At 46.5% G+C, this 22,859-nt stretch overlaps 1 protein-coding gene across 1 annotated transcript; it reads left to right on the top strand.

Annotated features, from left to right (window-relative positions):
- Positions 1-45: 45 nt before the first annotated feature.
- Positions 46-12,102, top strand: ABCF3 (ATP binding cassette subfamily F member 3). The gene is made up of 21 exons (XM_060011031.1): positions 46-388; positions 616-763; positions 904-983; positions 1,474-1,520; positions 1,687-1,784; positions 1,886-2,008; positions 2,174-2,440; positions 2,753-2,833; positions 2,922-2,981; positions 3,083-3,139; positions 3,252-3,274; positions 3,385-3,440; positions 3,558-3,758; positions 3,859-3,935; positions 6,491-6,535; positions 6,616-6,748; positions 7,380-7,468; positions 7,573-7,664; positions 7,852-7,984; positions 8,123-8,210; positions 8,300-12,102. The coding sequence occupies exons 1-21, from the start codon at positions 217-219 to the stop codon at positions 8,456-8,458; spliced, it is 2,229 nt and encodes a 742-aa protein (XP_059867014.1). The 5' UTR covers positions 46-216; the 3' UTR covers positions 8,459-12,102.
- Positions 12,103-22,859: the final 10,757 nt, after the last annotated feature.

Here is a 22,859-nt window from a genome sequence, read left to right as displayed (position 1 = left end):
CCTGCACCCCGCCCCCGCCGCCAGCAGGATCTCCACCTCCCATAAGGCAGCGAGCACCGCACGTGTCGCTAATTTTTTAGTGGAAAGGGTTGCGCAAGCGCAGAGAGTGTGGCTCAGCGTAGACTTGAGCGGCGCTTGCGCACCGTTCCTCCAGCGCCGTTCACCCCGCCCACCGGGTTCTGCGCACTCTGCGCATTTCTTACGTCACCGTTTCGCATGCGCTTTGGAAGGAAGGGCGAGATTTCGGGGACGGGCAGGGGGCGGGCCTTGGCCGAGGTCTCACGGCGACTGCGCGGACGGGATCCCAACTGGAACATGGCGACTTGCGCAGAAATCCTGCGGAGCGAGTTCCCCGAAATTGACGGACAGGTCTTCGACTACGTGACGGGTGAGCCGAACCGAATCAACGCGCTGGGGATGCCGAAGTGGTAGTCGGGGGGGAGTACTAAGGGAGGGCAGTGCCGGGGACCGCTGCTAGGCCTCTCCTCTGCGTGACCTGTTGTCCCGAGGGCCAGTTGGTTCTGGAGCCCGGACTGGGGCCGCGGTACGGGGATTAAAACTGCTTGTATGTCCACCCTACCTGGTATTTTCCTCGTCTTGCCACGCCCGCCCTAGGCGTCTTGCACAGCGGCAGTGCGGACTTCGAGTCTGTGGATGACCTGGTGGAAGCTGTGGGGGAACTGTTGCAAGAGGTGTCCGGGGACAGCAAGGATGACGCGGGCATCAGGGCCGTGTGCCAGCGCATGTACAACACTCTGCGCCTGTACGTGCCAGGGCAGGGATATTCGTGGGGGAGATGGGAGGGCGGACGGTCAGGAGAGGAGACGTGAGGGAGGAAGGTCTGACGGCCACAGAGCTTTCTCCTCCACTTCTAACTCTTTGCTTTCTATCCCTACCCTCAAGGACTGAGCCACAGACCCAGGGAAACAGCCAGGTGCTACTAGACGCCCCCATCCAGTTGTCAAAGATAACAGAGAGCTACGGTGAGAGTGAGGGAAGATTGAACTAGCTGCCCTGTGTCCTTTTCTTGGCCTCCGCCCCCTGGAGCTCAGGACTCTTGGTATCTCTGTTCCACAGAACAAGGTTGTAGGAACTAGTTGATGTCTTTACAGAGGGCAGATGAGCCCGTTAATAAAGGGATTAGGATTGGAGAGTTCTCTAAGCTCTTGGGTGTGGTAGGAAGCATATGGGCCTTGCAGCTGGACAGTCTTGGGTTCACTCCCCAATTTTGCGACTTACTAACCAACTGCATGATCTTGTAAGAGTTGCCTGTCTGCTCCCAGTCTCTGTATCCTTAATCTGTGAATTGAGTTTTTGTTTTGTTTTTAAGTGTTGGGAGGATGATACCTATCTCCAGAATTTGTAAGGCTTTCCTTTAAATGTATGTGTCTGTGTTTAGTTTGTGATAGTTACTCAAAATGTTAGTTTCCCTTCCCTTAGGGAGAAGGTGACAGCTTTTCTTATCGCTTACAGACTGTGGCACCAAACTTCCAGGCCTGCTAAAGAGGGAACAGTCCTCGGTGAGGAGGGGGAGGAGGAAGAAAAGGAGAGGGCTGTATCTATGGGGGGGAGTGGGAGTTGATTGTCTCTAAATATTGGAGTATCTTTCTGGGGGATTTCTGATTGTCTTTTCCTGAGTCTCTGAGCCTACACCCTAGGATGAAATGGTTGTGTTTGGACCCTTAGACAGTGAATGCAAAGAAGCTAGAGAAAGCTGAGGCTCGACTGAAGGCAAAGCAGGAGAAGCGCTCAGAGAAGGACACACTCAAGACCAGCAGCCCTCTGTGAGTTTAGTGAGAAGGGCTGAGAAGAGAGCAGAGCAGTCTCTATTGGGATGGAAGGGTGCTTGGGAGTGCTAAAAGCCATCCGTTTCTCCCTTTAAAAGAGTTTTGGAAGAGGCATCAGCCAGCCAGGCAGGCAGCAGAAAGGAGAGTCGGTTGGAATCATCTGGCAAGAACAAATCCTACGATGTGCGAATTGAGAACTTTGATGTGTCTTTTGGCGATAGGTGAGGGAGTGGCAGTGGGGGAGTGCGGGTGATATTTTTCTTTTTCCAGTTAAAGGAGAATTAGGAGAGGTGAAATGGGGCTAAAAATAGTTAGGTTTCTGTTGTTAAACTTGCTGTGCAACTACCTCTAGAGTACCCTTTGTCTCCTTCCTACCACCTCTGCAGGGTACTGCTGGCTGGAGCAGATGTGAACCTGGCATGGGGCCGCCGCTATGGGCTGGTAGGTCGGAATGGACTAGGGAAGACGACGCTGCTGAAGATGCTGGCCACCCGGAGCCTGCGGGTTCCAGCCCACATTTCCCTGCTGCACGTGGAGCAGGAGGTTGCTGGAGACGACACCCCTGCCCTGCAGAGTGTGCTGGAGAGTGATACTGTGCGAGAAGATCTCCTGCGTCGGGAGCGGGAGCTCAGCGCCCAGATTGCTGCTGGCAGGTGAGGGCTCCTGGCGAGGGATTGACCAGCAGCGGCTGTGCTTCACAGAGTGCCTGCCGTGCTGGCACAATCCACAATTCGTGTGCCCATCCTAGTAGGCAGCAGATCTTAGAACTTGGCGCTGTGGGGCTGTAAATCCCTTGTTCCTGGCACAGTGCCCATTGCCCTCACCGCCGTGAGCAAGTCCTTCCTGTGCTCTGTTCCTGTCCCGGCAACAAGGCAGCCAGTGGCCTGCTTTGCAGCTGTCCTGGGGTGCAGGATATACTAGTAGACTGCGCCCACTCAGGCTGATTGCCCTTCCCTCATTCCTAGGGCCGAGGGCTCAGAAGCTGCACAGCTGGCAGAAATCTATGCCAAGTTGGAGGAGATTGAGGCTGACAAAGCACCTGCCAGGTATTTAAACTTCCCTTCCTTTCTTCAGATTTCCTCCTTCCCTTCTGTTACCTGTTCCAACCAGGTTCTTTCATTTCTTCACTCCTAGAGCATCAGTCATTCTTGCTGGGCTTGGCTTTACCCCCAAAATGCAGCAGCAGCCCACGCGGTGAGTGACCCTTACCATTCTTGGCTCTGAACACTGTTGGCTCTGCCTCTGCCTGTTCTCGTGAACACTCGCCCTTGTGATGCAGCTCTGTCTCTCTTTAGGGAGTTCTCAGGTGGCTGGAGGATGAGACTGGCCCTCGCCCGGGCTCTGTTTGCTAGGTGAGTCTCCTGGGCCTGGGTATGGATACTGTGGAGGATGGGCTTGGCTCTTGGCGAGTGGCAACAAGTCGCTGGCCTAAAACCTCAAGCCTTGCGTTCTTCTTTTCCACAGGCCAGATCTGCTGCTGTTAGATGGTGAGTTTGAAATGGGGCACCCTGACTTTGGGGTGCAAAAGCATGCCATCACCCAAGTTCCCAGTTCTCTAGCCCTTCTATCCCAAACGTGTCCTCCTCCACTTTTCCAGAACCCACAAACATGCTGGATGTAAGGGCCATCCTGTGGCTGGAGAATTACCTGCAGGTGAGTGCCTACAGGTGCCAGAGTAAGTCTGGGAAAGGTCTGCCTCCAAGACCGTTGGGGTCTGGGAGCTGACTGCCTTCCCAAACTGGGCCTGCCATCCTGTGACCCCCCCCTCAGACGTGGCCCTCCACAATCCTGGTCGTCTCCCACGACCGCAACTTCCTGAATGCCATAGCCACAGACATCATCCACCTGCACAGCCAGCGGCTGGATGGTTACCGGGGAGACTTTGAGACCTTCATCAAGAGCAAGCAGGAGCGGCTGCTCAATCAGCAGCGTGAATATGAGGCCCAGCAGCAATATCGCCAGCATATCCAGGTGTGGGAGCAGGCAGCGCTGGGGACCTGCCCCATCCCATGGGTATTAGAGTTGTGGGGAGTGAGGGAGCTGAACAGTACCTGAACTCATCCACCTGCAGGTTTTCATTGACCGGTTTCGCTACAACGCCAACAGAGCCTCTCAAGTGCAGAGCAAACTCAAGATGCTGGAGAAGCTGTGAGTACGGTGTCTCTGACCAGGCTTTGACTCATGTCTCTTATTTTCTTCCCTCATTTTGTAGGCCACCCCTTGCACTCCCATTTTAGATCTCCTCTTTTCTACAAACCAACTTTAATTTCCTCCCCTGCAGGAAGGCAGGGTATTCTGTTACTGCTCTTGGAGAGTTAATCTTGCCCCCAGGTCTAGGCAACTATCAGTCTACTTTCTGTCTGTATATATTTGCTAATTCTGGACATTTCGTATAAATGGAATTGTACACGTAATCTTTTGTGTCTGGCTTTTTTCGCTTAACATAACGTTTTCGAGGTTCATTGTGTCGGAGCATGGATTAGTGCTTCACTCCTCTTTATGACCAGATAATATTCTGTTGTATGGATAGTCCACATTTTGTTTGTTGACTCATCAGGTGGTAGACATTTGGATTATTTCCCCTTTTTGGCTCTTATGAATAATGCTGCTGTGAACATTTGTGTACAAGTTTTTGTGTAGACATGTGTTTTTTATTCTCTTGGGTACATACCTAGGAATGGAATTGCTGGGTTACATGGTAATTCTATGTTTAAATTTTTGAGGAACTGCCAAACTGTTTTTATTTTATTTTATTTTATTTTGTTTATTTATTTATTTATTTTTGGCTCTGTTGGCTCTTCGTTGCTGCATGTGGGCTTTCTCTAGTTGTGGCGAGTGGGGGCTACTCTTCGTTGCGGTGCGCAGGCTTCTTATTGCGGTGGCTTCTCGTTGCAGAGCACGGGCTCTAGGTGCACAGGCTTCAGTAGTTGTGGCACGTGAGCTCAGTAGTTGTGGCATGTGGGCTCAGTAGTTGTGGCTCGCGGGCTCTAGAGCGCAGGCTCAGTAGTTGGCGCATGGGCTTAGTTGCGCCACAGCATATGGGATCTTCCTGGACCAGGGCTCAAACCTGTGTCGCCTGCATTGGCAGGCGGATTCTTAACCACTGTGCCACCAGGGAAGCCCTCCAAACTGTTTCTAAAAGCAGCTGCACCATTTTACCTTCCTGCCAGCAATATATGAGGGTTCCAATTTCTCTGCCTTCTTGCCAACACTTATTATCTGTCTTTCAAATTTTAGCCATCCTAGTGGGTGTGAAGTGATATCTCATTGTGATCTTGATTTGTATTTCCTTAATGACTAATGGTGTTGAGCATTGGACGGTTTTTTTGTTTTTAAAATTTATTTATTTAATTTATTTTTGGCTGTGTTGGGTCTTCGTTTCTGTGCGAGGGCTTTCCCTAGTTGGGGCAAGCGGGGGCCACTCTTCATCGCGGTGCACGGGCCTCTCACTATCGTGGCCTCTCTTGTTGCGGAGCACAGGCTCCAGACATGCAGGCTCAGTAGTTGTGGCGCACGGGCTCACTTGCTCTGCAGCATGTGGGATCCTCCCAGGCCACAGCTCGAACCCGTGTCCCCTGCGTTGGCAGACAGATTCTCAACCACTGCGCCACTAGGGAAGCCGTGGAGGTTTTTTTAATTGAGGTGCAGTTGATACGCAGTATTATATAAGTTTCACTTGTACAGCATAGTGATTCATAATATTTAAAGGTTACATTTCATTTATAGTTATCGTAAAATATCGGCGGTATTCTCTGTGTTGTGTAATATGTTCTTGTAGCTTATTTATTTTATACATAGTAGTCTGTATCTCTTAATCCTCTACCCCAATCTTGCCCCCCCCACCCCTTTCCTCTCCCCACTGGTAACTACTAGTTTGTTCTCTATATCTGTGAGTCTGTTTCTTTTTTGTTATATTCACTAGCTTTATTTTTTAGATTCCACCTATAAGTGATATCATACAGTATATTTTTTCTCTGCCTTATTTCACTTAGCATAATATTCTTCAAGTCCATCCATGTTGTTACAGATGGCAAAATTTTATTCTTTTTTTGTGGCTGAGTCGTTTTGCATTATGTGTGTGTGTGTGTGTGTGTATTCATTCATCTGTGGATGTGCAGACACTTAGGTTGCTTCTGTATCTTGGCAGTTGTAAACAATACTGCTGTGAACATTGGGGTGCATGTATCTTTTCGAATTAGTGTTTTCATTTTTTTTGGATACATACCCAGGAGAGCATTGGAGGTTTAATCTTTTTTTTTTCGTTTTTTTTTGGTTTTTTTTTGCGGTAAGCGGGCCTCTCACTGCCTTGGCCTGTCCCGTTGTGGAGCACAGGCTCCGGATGTGCAGGCTCAGCGGCCATGGCTCACGGGCCTAGCCGCTCCGCGGCATGTGGGATCTTCCCAGACCGGGGCATGAACCCGTGTCCCCTGCGTTGGCAGGCGGACTCTCAACCACTGCGCCACCAGGGAAGCCCCGGAGATTTAATCTTGAAGCAATATTTCTGGATGTGCTGGTGGTAGGGGAGTCATAAGGCTTATTTAGGATTTTGTGACCTTGAAACATACGTCACAGTATATTAACAGGGAGGACAAAAGAACCACCAAAAAAAAGAATCCTGTTTTTCTGGCATGTATATTACTTGTGTGACAAAAACAAATTTATTTTTTAAAGTTGTAAACCTAGTCTGTCTCCTCTCTCCTCAGACCGGAGCTGAAACCCGTGGACAAGGAGTTGGAGGTAGTGATGAAGTGAGTGCTGGGCCAGAGGGGCAGGTGGGGAAGCTCTTGTTTCTGGCTGCCCTCGTGCTCCTCACCCCCACTTCTTGCAGGTTCCCCGATGGGTTTGAGAAATTCTCACCACCAATTCTGCAGCTAGATGAGGTGGATTTCTACTATGACCCAAAGCATGTCATCTTCAGCTGTCTCACCGTCTCAGCTGATCTTGAATCCCGCATCTGTGTGGTATGGTTGGTGTTTCTCTGTTTCGTGAGCTGGGACTGGACTCTCCCACCCCTGTATGTGGTGTGGATTGGCCACATGGGGGAGAAGGTCCCCAGGAGTAGGAGTCAGCGCCTGGGCTGAGGACTTTGCTATACTTGGCCCCACCTCCCGGGGGAGGACTTTGCTATACTTGTACCGGCCCCTCCTCCAGCCTCACAGGGCCGCTCTGCGGCATAGATGGAGAGCCTGGCATGTGGTATTTTATAAATACTTAGAGCAGTACTTTGTCTTACTGGTCTCAGCTCTGAGTTTCCTCAAACTGTGGAACATAGAGGAGAGAGCATGGGCTTCAGGGTCAGACTTCGATTCCTAACTCTGCCATTTCCTAGCTTGGTTACTAAGCAGTCTCCTCATCCTTAAAATGGAGATAATGTCTAACTCACTTGGTTATTGGGAGAATTAATTCCCTTGCACTTAGTGGGTACTTAGGTATTGGTCCCTTTTACATCTTCCTTCATTTTTTTCTATAGTTCCTTAAAAATATTTTTTTAGTTGTTGGAGTCCCTGGGACTAGCTGAGACCCATTCTCATCTCCTCCACTTCTGTATCCTGCACAAGGGTGCTCTTTACATTCTCTTGTTACTTCTTACAGGTTGGGGAGAATGGGGCTGGGAAGTCTACCATGTTGAAGCTCCTTATGGGGGATCTGGCACCTGTTCGGGGCATCAGACATGCTCACAGGTAGGGCCCACATCGCCGCTCTCCAAACCCTCCTGTGCTGTAGCTGCACTCTCTTATGGCCATTGCCCTCCATGACCTCTCCCCACCTTTCCGTCTGCCTGCAGGAATCTGAAGATTGGCTATTTCAGCCAGCACCACGTGGAGCAGCTGGACCTGAATGTCAGTGCTGTGGAATTGCTGGCACGCAAGTTCCCCGGTGCGTCAGGGATTTGAGTTGGGGAAGGAGGGCCGGGTCTGACGCCTACAGCTAGGCCTACCTGGGGTTGCTGAGCAGCCCTCCAACGCTGGGTGTGAGGACATATGCATTGGGGGTGGGGCTGGGGGGAATGTGAAGGGAGGGAGTTGGGCCGAGAACCCACACGGTGGGGTGGGGCCTATTCCAGGACGGCCTGAGGAGGAATACCGTCACCAGCTGGGCCGGTATGGCATCTCTGGAGAACTGGCCGTGCGCCCTGTTGCCAGCTTGTCTGGGGGCCAGAAGAGCCGTGTGGCCTTTGCTCAGATGACCATGCCCTGGTGAGGCCTCCTTTTCAAGAGCTTTGCCTTCCCCTTTCCCACTCTTTCCTAATGGAAAATGATTGTCTTGCCTTCGTATCAGAGTTCCTTTTCTCCCAGCCCCCGTAACTTCCCACCTTCCTGGGTTCTGCCTTCCAGCCCCAACTTCTACATTCTGGATGAACCCACAAACCACCTGGATATGGAGACCATTGAGGCTCTGGGCCGCGCTCTCAACAGTTTCAGGGTGAGTGTACCTTCACACTGCCCACTCCTTCCCAGGCCTCAGCACCCCTTAGGGGCCCCCTGAGTGCTCCCTGGTCTCCTGTCTTTCAGGGTGGTGTGATTCTGGTGTCCCACGATGAACGCTTCATCCGGCTGGTGTGCCAAGAGCTGTGGGTGTGTGAAGGAGGCGGCGTCACCCGGGTCGAGGGGGGATTTGACCAGTACCGAGCTCTTCTCCAGGAACAGTTCCGCCGTGAGGGCTTCCTCTAGGGCCACCAAGCTGAGGACTGTGCCCAGGACATGGACTGGTCTCTCAGACCCCTGGGCCACCACGTAGGCAACCATCTCCGGCCATGGACTTACCCCGACTTTGGGGACAGCCTTATTCCTAAATCTCTCCTTTTGATTGGAGCGTCCTCTTGCGCAACCCAGGGAGCCCCACCTAAAGGGTCTTTAAGGACTGGTCTTCCAAGAGGAAGGGAATGGGGGTGCCCTCTGGGATTTTAGGTTCTCCCCCACTGCCCCAGCTGCGACTGGGCTCTGAGTGGCCACATGTAAATTAAATCTCCCTGCATCTTCCTCGCCTCGCCTCTGCTGCTCCCTGGCGCGGGGCTACAGTGTTTGCCCACAGTTAAGGAGTGTAGGCTCTCTGATTTGGCATTTTCCTGTGGCATTTGTGTCGGTCATGTGGAGGAGGCCATGGCAGTATCAGTGTTGCCCTTGGGCAGAGATGTCATTGAAGCCGCTGGGGGTTGGCCTTGCAGTGGACCAAGCTAGTGATGAAGGGCGGCATATTACATCACTGCGGTGCTGTTCCCTCTGGCCCGGGCTCAGCCTCAGCTGAAGGGGTCTGGGCTCTGCTGTCTCAGCCCCACTGCTTGAGAGAGTAAACTGATTCTGTAACCTGGCCTCAAACATGGTTTGCCAACTGCTTTCTCCAGTGGTCTCTGGCCCAGGCTCACCCTTCTTCTCTGATCTGGACCTCTGATCTGAGAGCCTTCTCACAGGCCCCATCACTCTCTTCCAACCTCAGATTTGCAGATGGGCCAGTTGGGGCTAGCTGGTGTAGGGTCTGTGCCTGCCTGTTTGCCAGACTCTCAGGCCTTTCACCCCTTACCAGCTTGTGGTCCCTGTCTGAGTTCTCCCAATTCTTTTAGAGTCCCTGGAAGTGCTGCTGAAGGTTCTGTGGCAGAATCTGCTTCTTTGGAGGTGGCTTTGTGTATGAAGAGCACTGGAGTTGAATCTATGATCAAATCCCAACTCTATTACTGGTAGTAGAAGGGGTCACCTATGTTAGCGGGGTAGCCACAGCAAGTTGGCCTTTTTGAACACCTTCTCCTTGGCACCTACAGAAGCACTCAAATGGATTCCTCTGTGACCAGTCTATGATTTGGAGGACCATCATATGAAAAAGTAATGAATTTTTTCTGAATGACTCCAGAGGTAGGCAAGTTTGGGCTCAAAAGAAGGAAAAACTTTCTTAATAGTTCAGGCTGCCTTCTGATAGTTCCTGGCCTCTGGGACTGTTCAGCCCCACCGCTCTCTAGAGAAGGGCTCTTATGGCCTCTAAGCTGGCTCCCAATTTTATGATTCCATTATGTGAGAGCCTGTATATATGACAACACAGGCCTACTGCAGACCTTAGAAAGTTGGGATGAATGAATTGCAGCAGTTGAGAAAGACCCTACAGTAAGTGTGTAAGGTGAAGTTTGGGGGATTAGAGGTGGGGGAGTTGGGAGAAGTTGGTTGTCCTGATGGGTAGAAAATGAAGGCAGTGTCAGCCATGTCCACTCCAGAAAACACAGGGCAGAGAGAAGGGAGGAATCTGGCACACAGTGGGTGAAGCTACCCTTTCCACACTATGGAGAGCCTGTCCAACCCCAGCCATTGGGAAGCTGTTTCTTCTACTGGAGCCTTAAAGCCAGTCAGGAGCTGGCCCAGTTAAAAGACCTGTCTGCAGGGTCTTCATTGAAATCCTGCTGTCCCTGCAGGATCCTGGGCCTTACCACACTCACCAGCACCTTCTCAGGCAACCTGGCTGGTCCCCTGTGGGAGGCAGAGTGCAGGGGTGCAGAAGGGTCATGGGTTCCTCCATACGAGTCTACAAGGCACTTGAAGGTGCCAGTCAGAGAACTGTTTATTTCAATGTGGAATTGCCATCTTGAGATTCATCGGATGTAGACAACATTTAGGTAAGTTCTCACTGGTTTCCAGGCAAATTTTAGCCGAGTAGAGAAAGGGCTATTTACCCTCACTGGTCATGCCCCAGTCTAGTTCGTCATTTAGAACATCACATTCTACTAAGAGCCGCTCCCCAGACCTGGGCCTGGCTCACCCACAGATGCAAACCAAACAATGTCAACATCAGCGCACCACTGCCCGGCACCAGCCTGGGTGTGCAGCCTGGATGTCAGAGTCTGGGAAATCCCACAGGGTCCACCTGGAGTGATGGACTCCCCTCAAACCCGCCCCCCTCCAGGTGGGCTTCAGTGCACTTTGTGTGTCCCTCACTGTAAGCTGCTTGCCATTATTAGGGTTGTAGTTCCCACTTTGCCTTGATATCCTTGAAGGCCAGACCATGGCTTGCTCATCTTTTCATCTTCTGTCCCTGTCGCAGGTTGGGTTTCCTGGGAAGCAGCTTGAAGAGGAGATTGGTATGTTTACTGGGAGGAGGTGCTCCAGATTGAGCAGAGGGAGAAGTTGAGTATTGACGCAGGCCCAATGAAGGCCTCAATCAACCCCACATTCTGGAGCTGGCAGGGATCTTCTGAGTTGAGGCAGTGGGTCCGGCCTTATTCCACTGAGTTGAACAGTCTCTGGATGCTGGCTGCCACCAGAAGGAGCTGTGAGGACATTGGGAGAGGAAGTTTCCTTCAGCTGAGGCAGTTACCCCTAAGTGGTGACAGCTGAGGACTTGCTGCCATCAGTCAGTGCTCAGCAGCTAGTGCGGCAAGTCCTTCATTCCCGAAAGCTCATCGCAGCAACCACTATAGCAACCACTACTGTGCCTAGCACATAAAGAGGTGCTCAATAAAAATACTTGAGAAGTGAATATTTGGGGAAAATTATTTGAGAAAAAGTAGGGAATGATATTGGAGAAGGAAAGCACAGAGGCCAGGAGACAAGCAGGCCATGACCGAAACCCAGCCCTAAGGATATGGGGTCAGAGCAGCGGAGGTGGAGGTGCAAAGCTTTGGGACATAAGAGACAGATTAAAGGGGCCAGGTTTGTTTTTTATTTTTTTCAAACGTCTCCTTGTTTTCTTTTATGACAATGTTAAGGAAATAATGACAGTTAATAGTTATTGGGCTCTTGTTACGCAGTAGGCACCGTAGTAAGTGCTTTACTTGCACTAAGTCAACCCCCACAACCCTACGAACTGGCACAGTTATTATCCCCATTTTATAGATGAGGAAATGGAGTTGACATAGTGGGAGGGGTTCAGGACAGTCTGGCTCTAGAGCACAGCTCTGAGTAGCCACACTGCCCTATCACTCAGTTCCTAGCACCATGTGCTGAATAGTGAGAGTTTGTTAATTCAATCACTTAAAACTCATCATTAATTGCATGGGGTGGGGGATGGGAGGTGGGGGACTTGAAGAAGCTTCTCTCGGGAGAACAAGCTGATGAGTAGGTCCTGGCACAGTGGTTGACACACGCTAGGTGCTCCGTGAATAGTTCATTAAATGATTCGATACCTGTGGTATAGTGGAAAAGTCATGCACTGGGATTAGCCAGCTCTACCACTGATGGCATCTTAGGCAAATCAATCTCTCCTGAATAAATTACCATCCATAAAATGGGCATAACGCAGTTTGTGTTGCCCGCTTCTTGGGTAGGAGGAAGGATTAAATAAGACAAGGTCCTGTGTAAACTGAATAAAATTTTTTGTACACTGTAAAGTGCTGTGGATCCAAAGGGTGTCATTTCATGGGAGGAGTGATAGGAGAGCAGCCTGGAGTCTCCTGTGGAGACACGCAGACTCGCACATACACACACAAGCACTCCAGGCCATCATCAAGATGATGGCCCCAGGAGGGCCACCCCATAGTCCTCATCTGCTAACCCAAGCATCAGAAAGCAGGAATGCAGCGTGAGACTCTGCCTGGCACCCGCTGAGTTAGAAATCACTGCAATTAAAGCCCATTCTAATAACATGTATAGGCCATGCCCTGTTGGTAATTCTAGGTAGGTTTCTCTATGTTAAATAAATGCATGGTTTGGAAGGGATTTCTGCCGTACTGTATATAGAGAGACCTTTGAAATCCTAAATTAGGATAAATATTTATCAACCCATGCTATAGCATTTTTAACATTGAGAAATGCTTCCACAAATGTTCTCTTTCAGTCTTGTCTCCTCAATAATCTCGTGTTATGTGGCTCCTGCTGAGTTATCCTCATTTTATAGAACAGAAGCTTGAAGCAGAAAGATGTTAAGTGTCTTCTGTAAAACTTTTAGAGGAAAACATAGGAAGAACACTCCGACATAAATCACAGCAAGATCTTTTTTGACCCACCTCCTAGAGTAATGGAAATAAAAACAAAAACAAATGGGACCTAATGAAACTTAAAAGCTTTTGCACGGCAAAGGAAACTAAACAAGACGAAAAGACAACCCACAGAATAGGAGAAAATATTTGCAAATGAATCAACAGACAAGGGATTAACCTCCAAATTATATAAACAGCTCAGGCAGCTCAATATTAAAAAAAACAAACAACCCAATCAAAACGTGGGCAGAAGACCTAAATAGACATTTCTCCAAAGAAGACAAACAGATGGCCAAGAGGCACATGAAAACCTCAATATCACTAATTATTAGAGAAATGCAAATCAAAACTACAACGAGGTATCACCTCACACTGGTTAGAATGGGCATCGTCAGAAAATCTATGAACAACAAATGCTGGAGAGGGTGTGGAGAAAAGGGAACCCTCTTGCCCTGTTGGTGGGAATGTAAATTGATACAACCACTATGGAGAACAGTATGGAGATTCCTTAAAAAACTAAACCATATGACCCAGCAATCCCACTACTGGGCATATACCCAGAGAAAACCATAATTCAAAAAGACACATGCACCCCAATGTTCATTGCAGCACTATTTAGGATAACCAGGTCATGAAAGCAACCTAAATGCCCATCAACAGACGAATGGTTAAAGAAGATGTGGTACATATATACAATGGAATATTAGCCATAAAAAGGAACAAAATTGGGTCATTTGTAGAGACGTGGACGGACCTAGAGACTGTCGTACGGAGTGAAGCAAGTCAGAAGGAGAAAAATATCGTATATTAACACATATCTAGAAAAATGGTACATCTGAACTGGTTTGCAAGGCCGAAATAGAGACACAGGACTTCCCTGGTGGTGCAGTGGTTAAGAATCCGCCTGCCGATGCAGGGGACACAGGTTTGAGCCCTGGTCTGGGAAGATCCCACATGCGGAGCAACATAAGCCCGTGCACCACATCTACCGAGCCCACGTGCCACAAGTACTGAAGCCCGCGTGCCTAGAGCCCATGCTCCGCAACAAGAGAAGCCACCGCAGTGAGAAGACTGTGCACTGCAACGAAGAGTAGCCCCCCGCTCCTCACGGCTAGAGAAAGCCCGCTTGCAGCAACAGAGACCCAATGCTGCCAAAAATAAATAAATAAATATTTAAAAAAGTAGAGACACAGATGTAGAGAACAAACGTATGGACATCAAGGGGGAAGGGGTGGTGGTGGTGGGATAAATTGGGAGATTCGGATTGACATATATACACTAATATGTATAAAATAGATAACTAATAAGAACCTGCTGTATAGGGCTTCCCTGGTGGCACAGTGGTTAAGAATCCACCTGCCAATGCAGGGTATGTGGGTTTGAGCCCTAGCCCGGGAAGATCCCACATGCCGCAGAGCAACTAAGCCTGTGCGCCACAACTACTGAGCTTGAGCTCTAGAGCCCACAAGCCACAACTACTGAGCTCGTGTACCACAAGTACAGAAGCATGCGCACCTAGAGCCCATGCTCTGCAACGAGAAGCTGCAACAATGAGAAGCCCGCGCACTGCAACAAACGGTGGCCCCCGCTCTCTGCAACTAGAGAAAGCCCACGCACAGCAACGAAAACCCAACACAGCCAAAAATAAATAAATAGATTTATGGAAAAAAAAATAACCTGCTGTATAAAAAATAAATTAAAAAAAGAATGGAATTTTAAAAAAAGATGTTAAGTGTCTTGCTTAGGTTCCGATACCTCTGTGCATGCAGAGATGGGGCAATAACAAAAGTATCTGCGTCCCCAGCCTTCTCACGTCTTTCTGGATCGGCTATAATGAACTTTGTTCCACAGCTATTCATACAATGGGTGACATTCTCATATCACACATGCCAGTGAGTATGCCCAGGGTCATGTGCCCTTCTATCCTTGTAGGGAAATATTTTGAACCCAGAATGAGGGGGACTATGAACCTATTTTAATTTGTTTTAAACTTGTAAATTAGGGAGCCATCTCTGGAATCAGAATTGCATTTGATTCCGGATTCTGTTATCTAATAACTGTGTGACCTCGGCAAATTAGCTTCTCAGTGCCTCAGTTTCCTTATCTATAAAATGTGAATAATAATGGTCCTTACACGGTAGGGTTATGGTGAATATTAAATCAGATAATATAAGCAAAACTCTCATGTGGTTCCTAGTAGTTCCATAATTGATAGCCATTATGATGATGATTAGTATTTGTTGCGACCTTTACTGCTTTATTGATTTTTAGTGAGATATTGCTTACAATGCCCTGTGGCTGAAATCCACTGTGTTTAGTCATGGTGCCTCAAGCAACAAGACATGTACCCACACCTCCTATTTTGTGTCCTTGGGCCTAGAAGGGACCCTTTCTTGGATTCTTCTCCCACTGCAGAGACTTTTTCTTTTGATTTTTCTACACACACACATGCCCCTCTAGTTCTTTCTGAATGTTCTATACTCAGTTTGTTCCATCACTCAATACTTTGTTCTAGGTTGGTGACTCTCCATCATTGTAGAAGTCTAGGTTTTTCTTTACTGCTAGAGACTTTTAAGCATAGTCATTCTGAACCTTCTCCCCACCAAAGGTTTCTTACTGTACCTCCTGCATGAACTCTACAGTCAGAACACACCCAGGTATGGCACACCCAGAAGTTGGGAGCAGAGTTATCTTAGAGTAAAACTAGTAAGAATGAACAAACAATGGTTGAAATGTAGAAGTCATTCAAGAGTTTGTAAATTGTAGTTTGCTGGTGTATGTGTGTTTCAGGGTCGGGAGGGGACATTTAACAACCATCAGGTTGATGAGTGTATATTATTTAGCCAAAGAAGAACACAAGTGATGTGAAGAGCACATGAAATGTGATTCAAATCAAGAATGTCAGAATCCTGCAATGGACGGACCAAGAATTGGTCAGTGAGTCCCCAGACCTGCCTGAGAGGAAGCAGACTCTATTTTGTGGCTTGTCCCTTTAGCAGGTCTTGCCCTTCAGAGGCACTGGATGCCTTCGTCCATCAGAGCTTGACACCACAGGCCCCTGAGCTCCATCCACTAACTCCCCCACTCCATTCCACCCTCATCTGATTTCTTTGGCTTGTGACTTGGTTTGTGTGACCTTTCTCATCTAGAGTGGATGTACTAACCAGTAAAAATGGATTTTTAGGCCCCCTGTTGGCTGTGTTTCTAATGATAATAAACTGACATCTGGTTTATACATCAGTCTCTTCTAAGTTTCAACAGTGGGAGATAAAAACACTTGGCTTGATCCAACAATGATAATAATTTACTGGGCACTATGTTCCAAGCATTATTCTAATCATTTTATATGAGTTAACTTGTTTCATCCTCACAACAAAATAATGTGGTATGGATTATATACAATGGAATATTACTCAACCATAAAAAGGAATGAAATTGGGTCATTTGTAGAGGTGTGTGTGGATCTAGAGACTGTCATACAGAGTGAAGTAAGTCAGAAAGAGAAAAACGAATATCGTATGTTAACGCATATATGTGGAGCCTAGAAATATGGTACAGATGAACCGGTTTGCAGGGCAGAAATAGAGACACAGATGTAGAGAACAAATGTATGGACACCAAGGGGGGAAAGCGGCGGGAGTGGTGGTGGTAGGATGAATTGGGAGATTGGGATTGACATATATACCCTAATATGTATAGAATGGATAACTAATAAGAACCTGCTGTATAAAAAAATAAATAAAATTCAAAAAAAAAAAAAAAGCAGATGGACTGTACCAACCATGATGACCACACATTCATCTAATATCCCTTGTGTGTGGGGCAGGTAGGGATACACTGGAAGATTGAGATTGACCTATACACACTACTATATATAAAACAAATAACTAATAAGGACCTACTGTATAGCACAGAGAACTCTACTCAATACTCTGTAATGGCCTATGTGGGAAAAGAATCTAAAAAAGAGTGGATATATGTGTATGTATAACTGAATCACTTTGCTGTACACCTGAAACGAACACAACATTGTAAATCAACTATACTCCAATAATTTTCTTTTAAAAATCGGCACTTTATGAGTAAATGGAAACTCAGAAATATTTTAAAAAACTAAACTAAACTAATCTTGCCTAGGTCTACCCAACTCATGAGTCTCTGCGCTGGGGTTTGCCCTGAGGTCAGGATGGGCCCAAAGCTTCAGCTTGCCCAGTCTAGCACAGCAAGACACCTGACCAAGCTGACGTTTGGGATCTAAGCTGATGAGGAGCACCTCTGTGCTGGGGTGACCTCAGTGGGTACTGGGGCTCAGGGGGGCCGTGTCTGAGCAGCCTACCAGCCCACCTGGAGCATACCATTGTGTTTTGAAAGATTTTATCTACGAAACAAACCTAATTTATTAAATAATTATTTTCCCATTAAAATGTAATCAAAGACATAATATGGGAGCTTCCCTGGTGGCGCAATGGTTAAGAATCGCCCGCCAATGCAGGGGACACGGGTTCGAGCTCTGGTCCGGGAAGATCCCACATGCTGTGGAGCAACTAAGCCCATGTGCCACAACTACTGAGCCCGAGTGCCACAACCACTGAAGCCTGTGTGCCTAGAGCCCGTGCTCCGCAACAAGAGAAGCCACCGCAATGAGAAGCCTGCACACCTCAATGAAGAGTAGCTCCTGCTTGCCGCAACTAGAGAAAGCCCGCGAGCAGCAACAAACATCCAACACAGCCTAAATAAATAAATTTTTTTTTTAAAAAAAGACGTAATATGGTACTAATCACAGTTTCTGATCAGCCTTAAATAATCACACTTGCCAACCCAAGTTATTTCATTCCAGCCCCAAGAAAAAAACACTCTGTTTCATTTAGCTTGGACACCCTTCAGTGACAAATCAAGGTAGACAGTGTCAGGAAAGTAAACAGAAATTAGGGCAATTCCTGATAAAGGAAGAAGGGAAGCAGCATAGTTTGTCTCAACGTTAACTTCCTTCCTTCCTTCCTCCCTCCCTCCCTTCCTCCCTCCTTTCTTTCTCTTTCTCTCTCTCTCTTTCTCTTTCTCCCTCCCTTCCTTCCTTTGTTCCTTCCTTCCTTCCTCCCTTCCTCCCTCCCTCCCTCCCTTTCTCCCTCCCTCCCTCCTTTCTTTCTCTCTCTCTCTCTCTCTCTCTCTCTCTCTCTCTCTCTCTCTTTCTTTCTTTCTTAAAACCCTTTCCTTCTGAAATCATCTCCCCTTTCTCCTTCTGGGTTCCCACAGCACTTTGCTTCCAACCCCTTGGAATGCTGGCCTCATTCCACCTTGCATCTGTTGTATCCAAGTTGCAGGAAAGGGGATTTATCTTGGAATCCTTCAAGGTGCCAGCAATGAGCCAGGTAAACAATAGTGAAACTCAAAGTTTTGTGAAAAGGAATATTCTTTTCTCCATAACTAAACTCCATTGGCCTATGGGCCTGTATCCCAGTAAGTCCACAGGAATATTTGTACAATTTGATGATATGTGTTGGTCTTTTGGTTGGAACAGCTGGTGCAGTTCCTTTGGGAGAAAGAATAGAATATGGTGGAGCACTTGTTCGGACATCCCTGTCACCAGGTTGCTGGTGAAGATATTAATTGTACATTTCTTCTGCTACTGTAAAGCTTTGATCTCAAATTTTTTAAATGATGATATATATTCTCTTTATATTGCATATATATTTTAAACTATTTATTATGGAAATTTGCAAACGTACAAGAGTAGAGAAACAGAATAATGAACCCCTATGAATGCATTACCCAGCTTCAGCAATTATCCTTCATGTCATGTTGGCTTACCTTATTTCCTCTACACCACCATATTCTGCCTGCACTGTGAATCCTGCTTCCTCACCCTGAACTCCCCACCCCCCATCCCTACCCCAGGATAATACTTATAAGTGTTACATACTAACATAATGGAATTATATGGAATATAATGTTTGATCACTTTTTGTGATCATTTTAACATTTATGACAGGATAAGGTTCAGCTTTTGGTTTCCCTTCATTTTGTTTGCAGTTTATAAAAGGTTTTCTTATAGAATTAGTAGTGTAAAATGTCAAGTTACTCATACAGTCATTTTTCAGTAATCATTATTATACTACATAAATCAACACAACATAGAGATGCAATTTTCTTGCAAGAAGTAAAAATCTTATCTCATTTTAAAAGAGACTGTATTTTTTAGATCAGTTTTAGATTCACAGCAAAACTGAGGGGAAGGTACACAGATTTCCCACATCCCCCTGCCCCCCACTTGCATAGCCTCCCCTATTGTCAGCATCCCCCGCTAGAGTGGAAGCTTACAACTGATGAACCTATACTGACACATTATTATCACCCAAAGTCCACAGTTTACATTAGGTGTTGTACATTCTGTACAATGTATAATGACATGTATTCATCATTATAGTATCATACAGAGTAGTTTCATCGCCCTAAGAGTGCCCTTAAACTTCTAAAACTTAAAAAAGTCTTCTTCTTTCCTTCCCTTCCCTCCCTGAACAATTCAGTCCTGAAGCCATTAGATGGGTTAGAGCAAGGTACTTGTCCACAATAAGGTGGGATCCCCCTCAGAGACCCAGAGCAGGATGTCAGGACCTGATCAGGGTGAGAAGGGCATCTGTGTAGGAAGGTTGCCCAGCGTGAGGTGTCAGAGCCCAAGTGAAGTGAGGACATCCATGCATGGGAATGGCCTGCTGCAGGTACCAGAGACCCAACAGAGTGACGATGGTGTACCTGCAACAATGGGGATGGGAGTGCAGCCTGGTGTGGAGACTCAGAGCCCAAGAAGGGGGAGGGGGCATTCCTGAGGAAGGGATGACCAGGACAGGGTGTTGGGCACGGTTGGGGTGAGGAGGGCACTCACTGACGTGGAAGGGCCCCAACACAGTGTGTTGGAGACAAAGTAGAGTGAGAAGGGTATCTAAATGTGTAAGAGGGCAGTGGCAATGGGAGACTGATCATGTGAATAAATATATTCGGGTAAATGGGAGCCAGGTTTCTTTCTCACAGCTGGAGAAGGGAATTACAAATATAGGAAGGGAGGGACTTCCCTGGTGGTCCAGTGGTAAAGAATCCACCTTACAATGCAGGGGATGCGGGTTCGATCCCTAGTCAGGGAAATAAGATCTCACATGCCACAGGGCAACTAAGCCCACGTGCCACAACTACTGAGCTCGAGCACCTCACAGAGCCCCTGTGCTGCAAAGTACAGAGCGTACGCACTCTGGAGCTCGCACGCCACAACTAGAGAAGAGAAAGCCCATACACCACAACTAGTGAGAAGCCCGCGTGCCACAACCAAGAGCCTGTGCAATGAAAGATCCCACATGCCTCAGTAAGATTCTGCGTGCAGCAACTAAGACCCGAAGCAGCCTAAATAAATAAATAAATCCTTTAAAAAAATATAGGAAGGGAGAAAACAAATGAACATTGCAATGCTGGATTAAAACTGGAGATATTAGTGTGAACTCATGGTTTTCAATACAAAGAGATGGACAACAGAAATAAGTACAGAATTAAGTGTGTGTGTAGCTCTGTCCCAGCTCTGGCTATTTTTTTTAAGATTATTTATTTATATATTTTTATTTATTTTTGGCTGCATGGGGTCTTAGTTACGGCACGTGGGATCTTCGTTGAGGCACGCAGGATCTTTCATTGCAGCGCACGGGCTTCTGTCTAGTTGTGGCACGCTGGCTTCAGGGCACATGGGCTCTATAGTTGTGGCACGTGGGTTCCAGAGCGCATAGGCTCTGTGGTTTGCAGCACGTGGGCTCTAGTTGAGACGTGCGAGCTCAGTAGCTGTAGTGTGTGGGCTTAGTTGTCCTGTGGCATGTCGGATCTTAGTTCCCTGACCAGGGATCGAATCTGTGTCCCCTGCATTGCAAGGCGGATTCTTTACCACTGGACCACCAAAGAAGTCCCTATTTTTTTTAAACTAAGAATAGTTTGTCTTTATTTTTTATTTTCTTTCTTTCTTTATTTTTTGGCCATGCCACGCAGCATGCTGGATCTTAGTTCCCTGACCAGGGATTGAACCCATGCCCCCTGCATTGGGAGCACGGAGTCTTAACCACTGGACAGCCAGGGAAGTCCCTCTGGCTATTGATAGGGCCTTAGGGAAGTGACACTTCTACCCCAATGGCAATAAGCACACCCAGGGCCCAAATCCTAGCATCTAAATATCATTCTTCACTATAAGGTACAAGGGCTCCCTAGTGAAATAGCTGATTCTAGGACTGCAGGAGAAAAGATGCAAGATGAGCCTGGAAATCTTGTACTTGAAAGCAAAGAAGTACTGAAAGAATGTTTGGGACATGGGAAAAAGACACAAATGTCAGCTTGAAGTGCTCCCACTGGATGAATTAGGGACAGTTTGAGCTCAATATAAATAATGATAGGTAAAGACTGTAACCCCTGAATAAAATAGAAAACCATGAATCCATACTGGTATATATAAATACATGAATAAATTAAAAGTTGGATGAGGAATGAGATACATATTTTCAAAATGTTTCCACTCAAAACATTTATTCATTATAAAGGGAAAAGGAGTGATTTTACAGTAGAGAAGCCTAAGAGACACCACTTTTAATCAAGTAATCACAGGAAACATCCTCAGTAATATAAAATCAAAATCTTGTGCCACCCAATAGGATGCAATCAGAAGAACACAGCGTCAGAAATCTGTTGCATTTCTATACACTTACAACAAAATATCAGAAAGAGAAATTAAGGAAACAATCCCATTTACGATCACATCAAAAAGAATAAAATACCTAGGAATAAACCTACCTAAGGAGGCAAAAAACCTGTACTCTGAAAACTACAAGATGCTGATGAAAGAAATTGAGGAGGACACAAACAGATGGAAAGATACATTGTGTCCTTGGATTGGAAGAATCAATATTGTTAAAATTACCATACTACCCAAGGCAATCTACAGATTAAATGCAATCCCTACCAAACTACCAAAGGCATTTTTCACAGAACTAGAACAAAAAAGTTTTTTTAATTTGTATGGAAACACAAAAGACCCCAAACAACAAAAACAATTTTGAGAAAGAAGAACAGAGCTGGAGGAATCATGCTCCCTGATTTCAGACTATACTACAAAGCTACAGTAATCAAAATAGTATGATACTGGCACAAAAAAACAGACACAAGATCAATGGAACAGGATAGAAAACCCAGATATAAACCCACCCACTTAATGATCAATTAATCTACAACAAAGGAGGCAAGAATATACAATAGGGAAAAGACAGTCTCTTCAATAAGTGGTGCTGGGAAAACTGGACAGCTACCTGCAAAAGAATGAAATTAGAACATTCCCTAACACCATATACAAAAATAAACTCAAAATGGATTAAAGATTTAAATGTAAGACCAAATACTATAAAATTCCTAGAGGGAATTCCTAACACAGAACACTCTTTGACATAAATCACAGCAATATATTTTTGGTTCTGTCTCCTAGAGTATTGGAAATAAAAACAAAAATTAACAAGTGAGACAAACTTAAAAGCTTTTTCACAATAAAGGAAACCACAAACAAAACAAAAACAACATGTGATCCTACAGACTGGGAGAAAATATTTGCAAACAATGCTACCAACAAGGGATTAATTTCCAAAATATGCAAACAGCTCATACCGCTTACTATAAAAAAAAAGAAAAGCAAAAAACCAAACAACCTAATTTGAAAAATGGGCAAAAAAAAAAAAAAAAAATGGGCAGAAGACCTTAAATAGACATTTCTCCAAAGAAGACATACAAATGGCCAACAGGCACATGAAAAGATGCTCAATGTCACTAATTATTAGAGAAATGCAAACCAAAACTACAATGAGGTATCACCTCACACCAGTCAGAATGGCCATCATTAAAATGTCTACAAATAATAAATGCTGGAAAGGGTGTGGAGAAAAAGGAACTCTCCTACACTCTTGGTGGGAGTATAAATTGGTGCAACCACTACAGAAAACAGTCTGGAGGTTCCTTAAAAAATGAAAAATAGAGTTGCCATATGATCCTGCAATCCCACTCCTGGGCATATATCCGAAGGAAACTCTAATTCAAAAAGACACATGCACCCCAATGTTCATAGCAGCACTAGTTACAATAGCCAAGACATGGAAGCAACCTAAATGTCCATCAAGAGATGAATG

The sequence above is a fragment of the Delphinus delphis genome, chromosome 4, assembly GCF_949987515.2.
Source record: "Delphinus delphis chromosome 4, mDelDel1.2, whole genome shotgun sequence".
In the NCBI taxonomy this organism is placed as follows: Eukaryota; Metazoa; Chordata; class Mammalia; order Artiodactyla; family Delphinidae; genus Delphinus; species Delphinus delphis.
The sequence above is the reverse complement of the archived record's forward strand: the minus strand, read 5'-3'. Positions and strand labels throughout refer to the sequence as shown.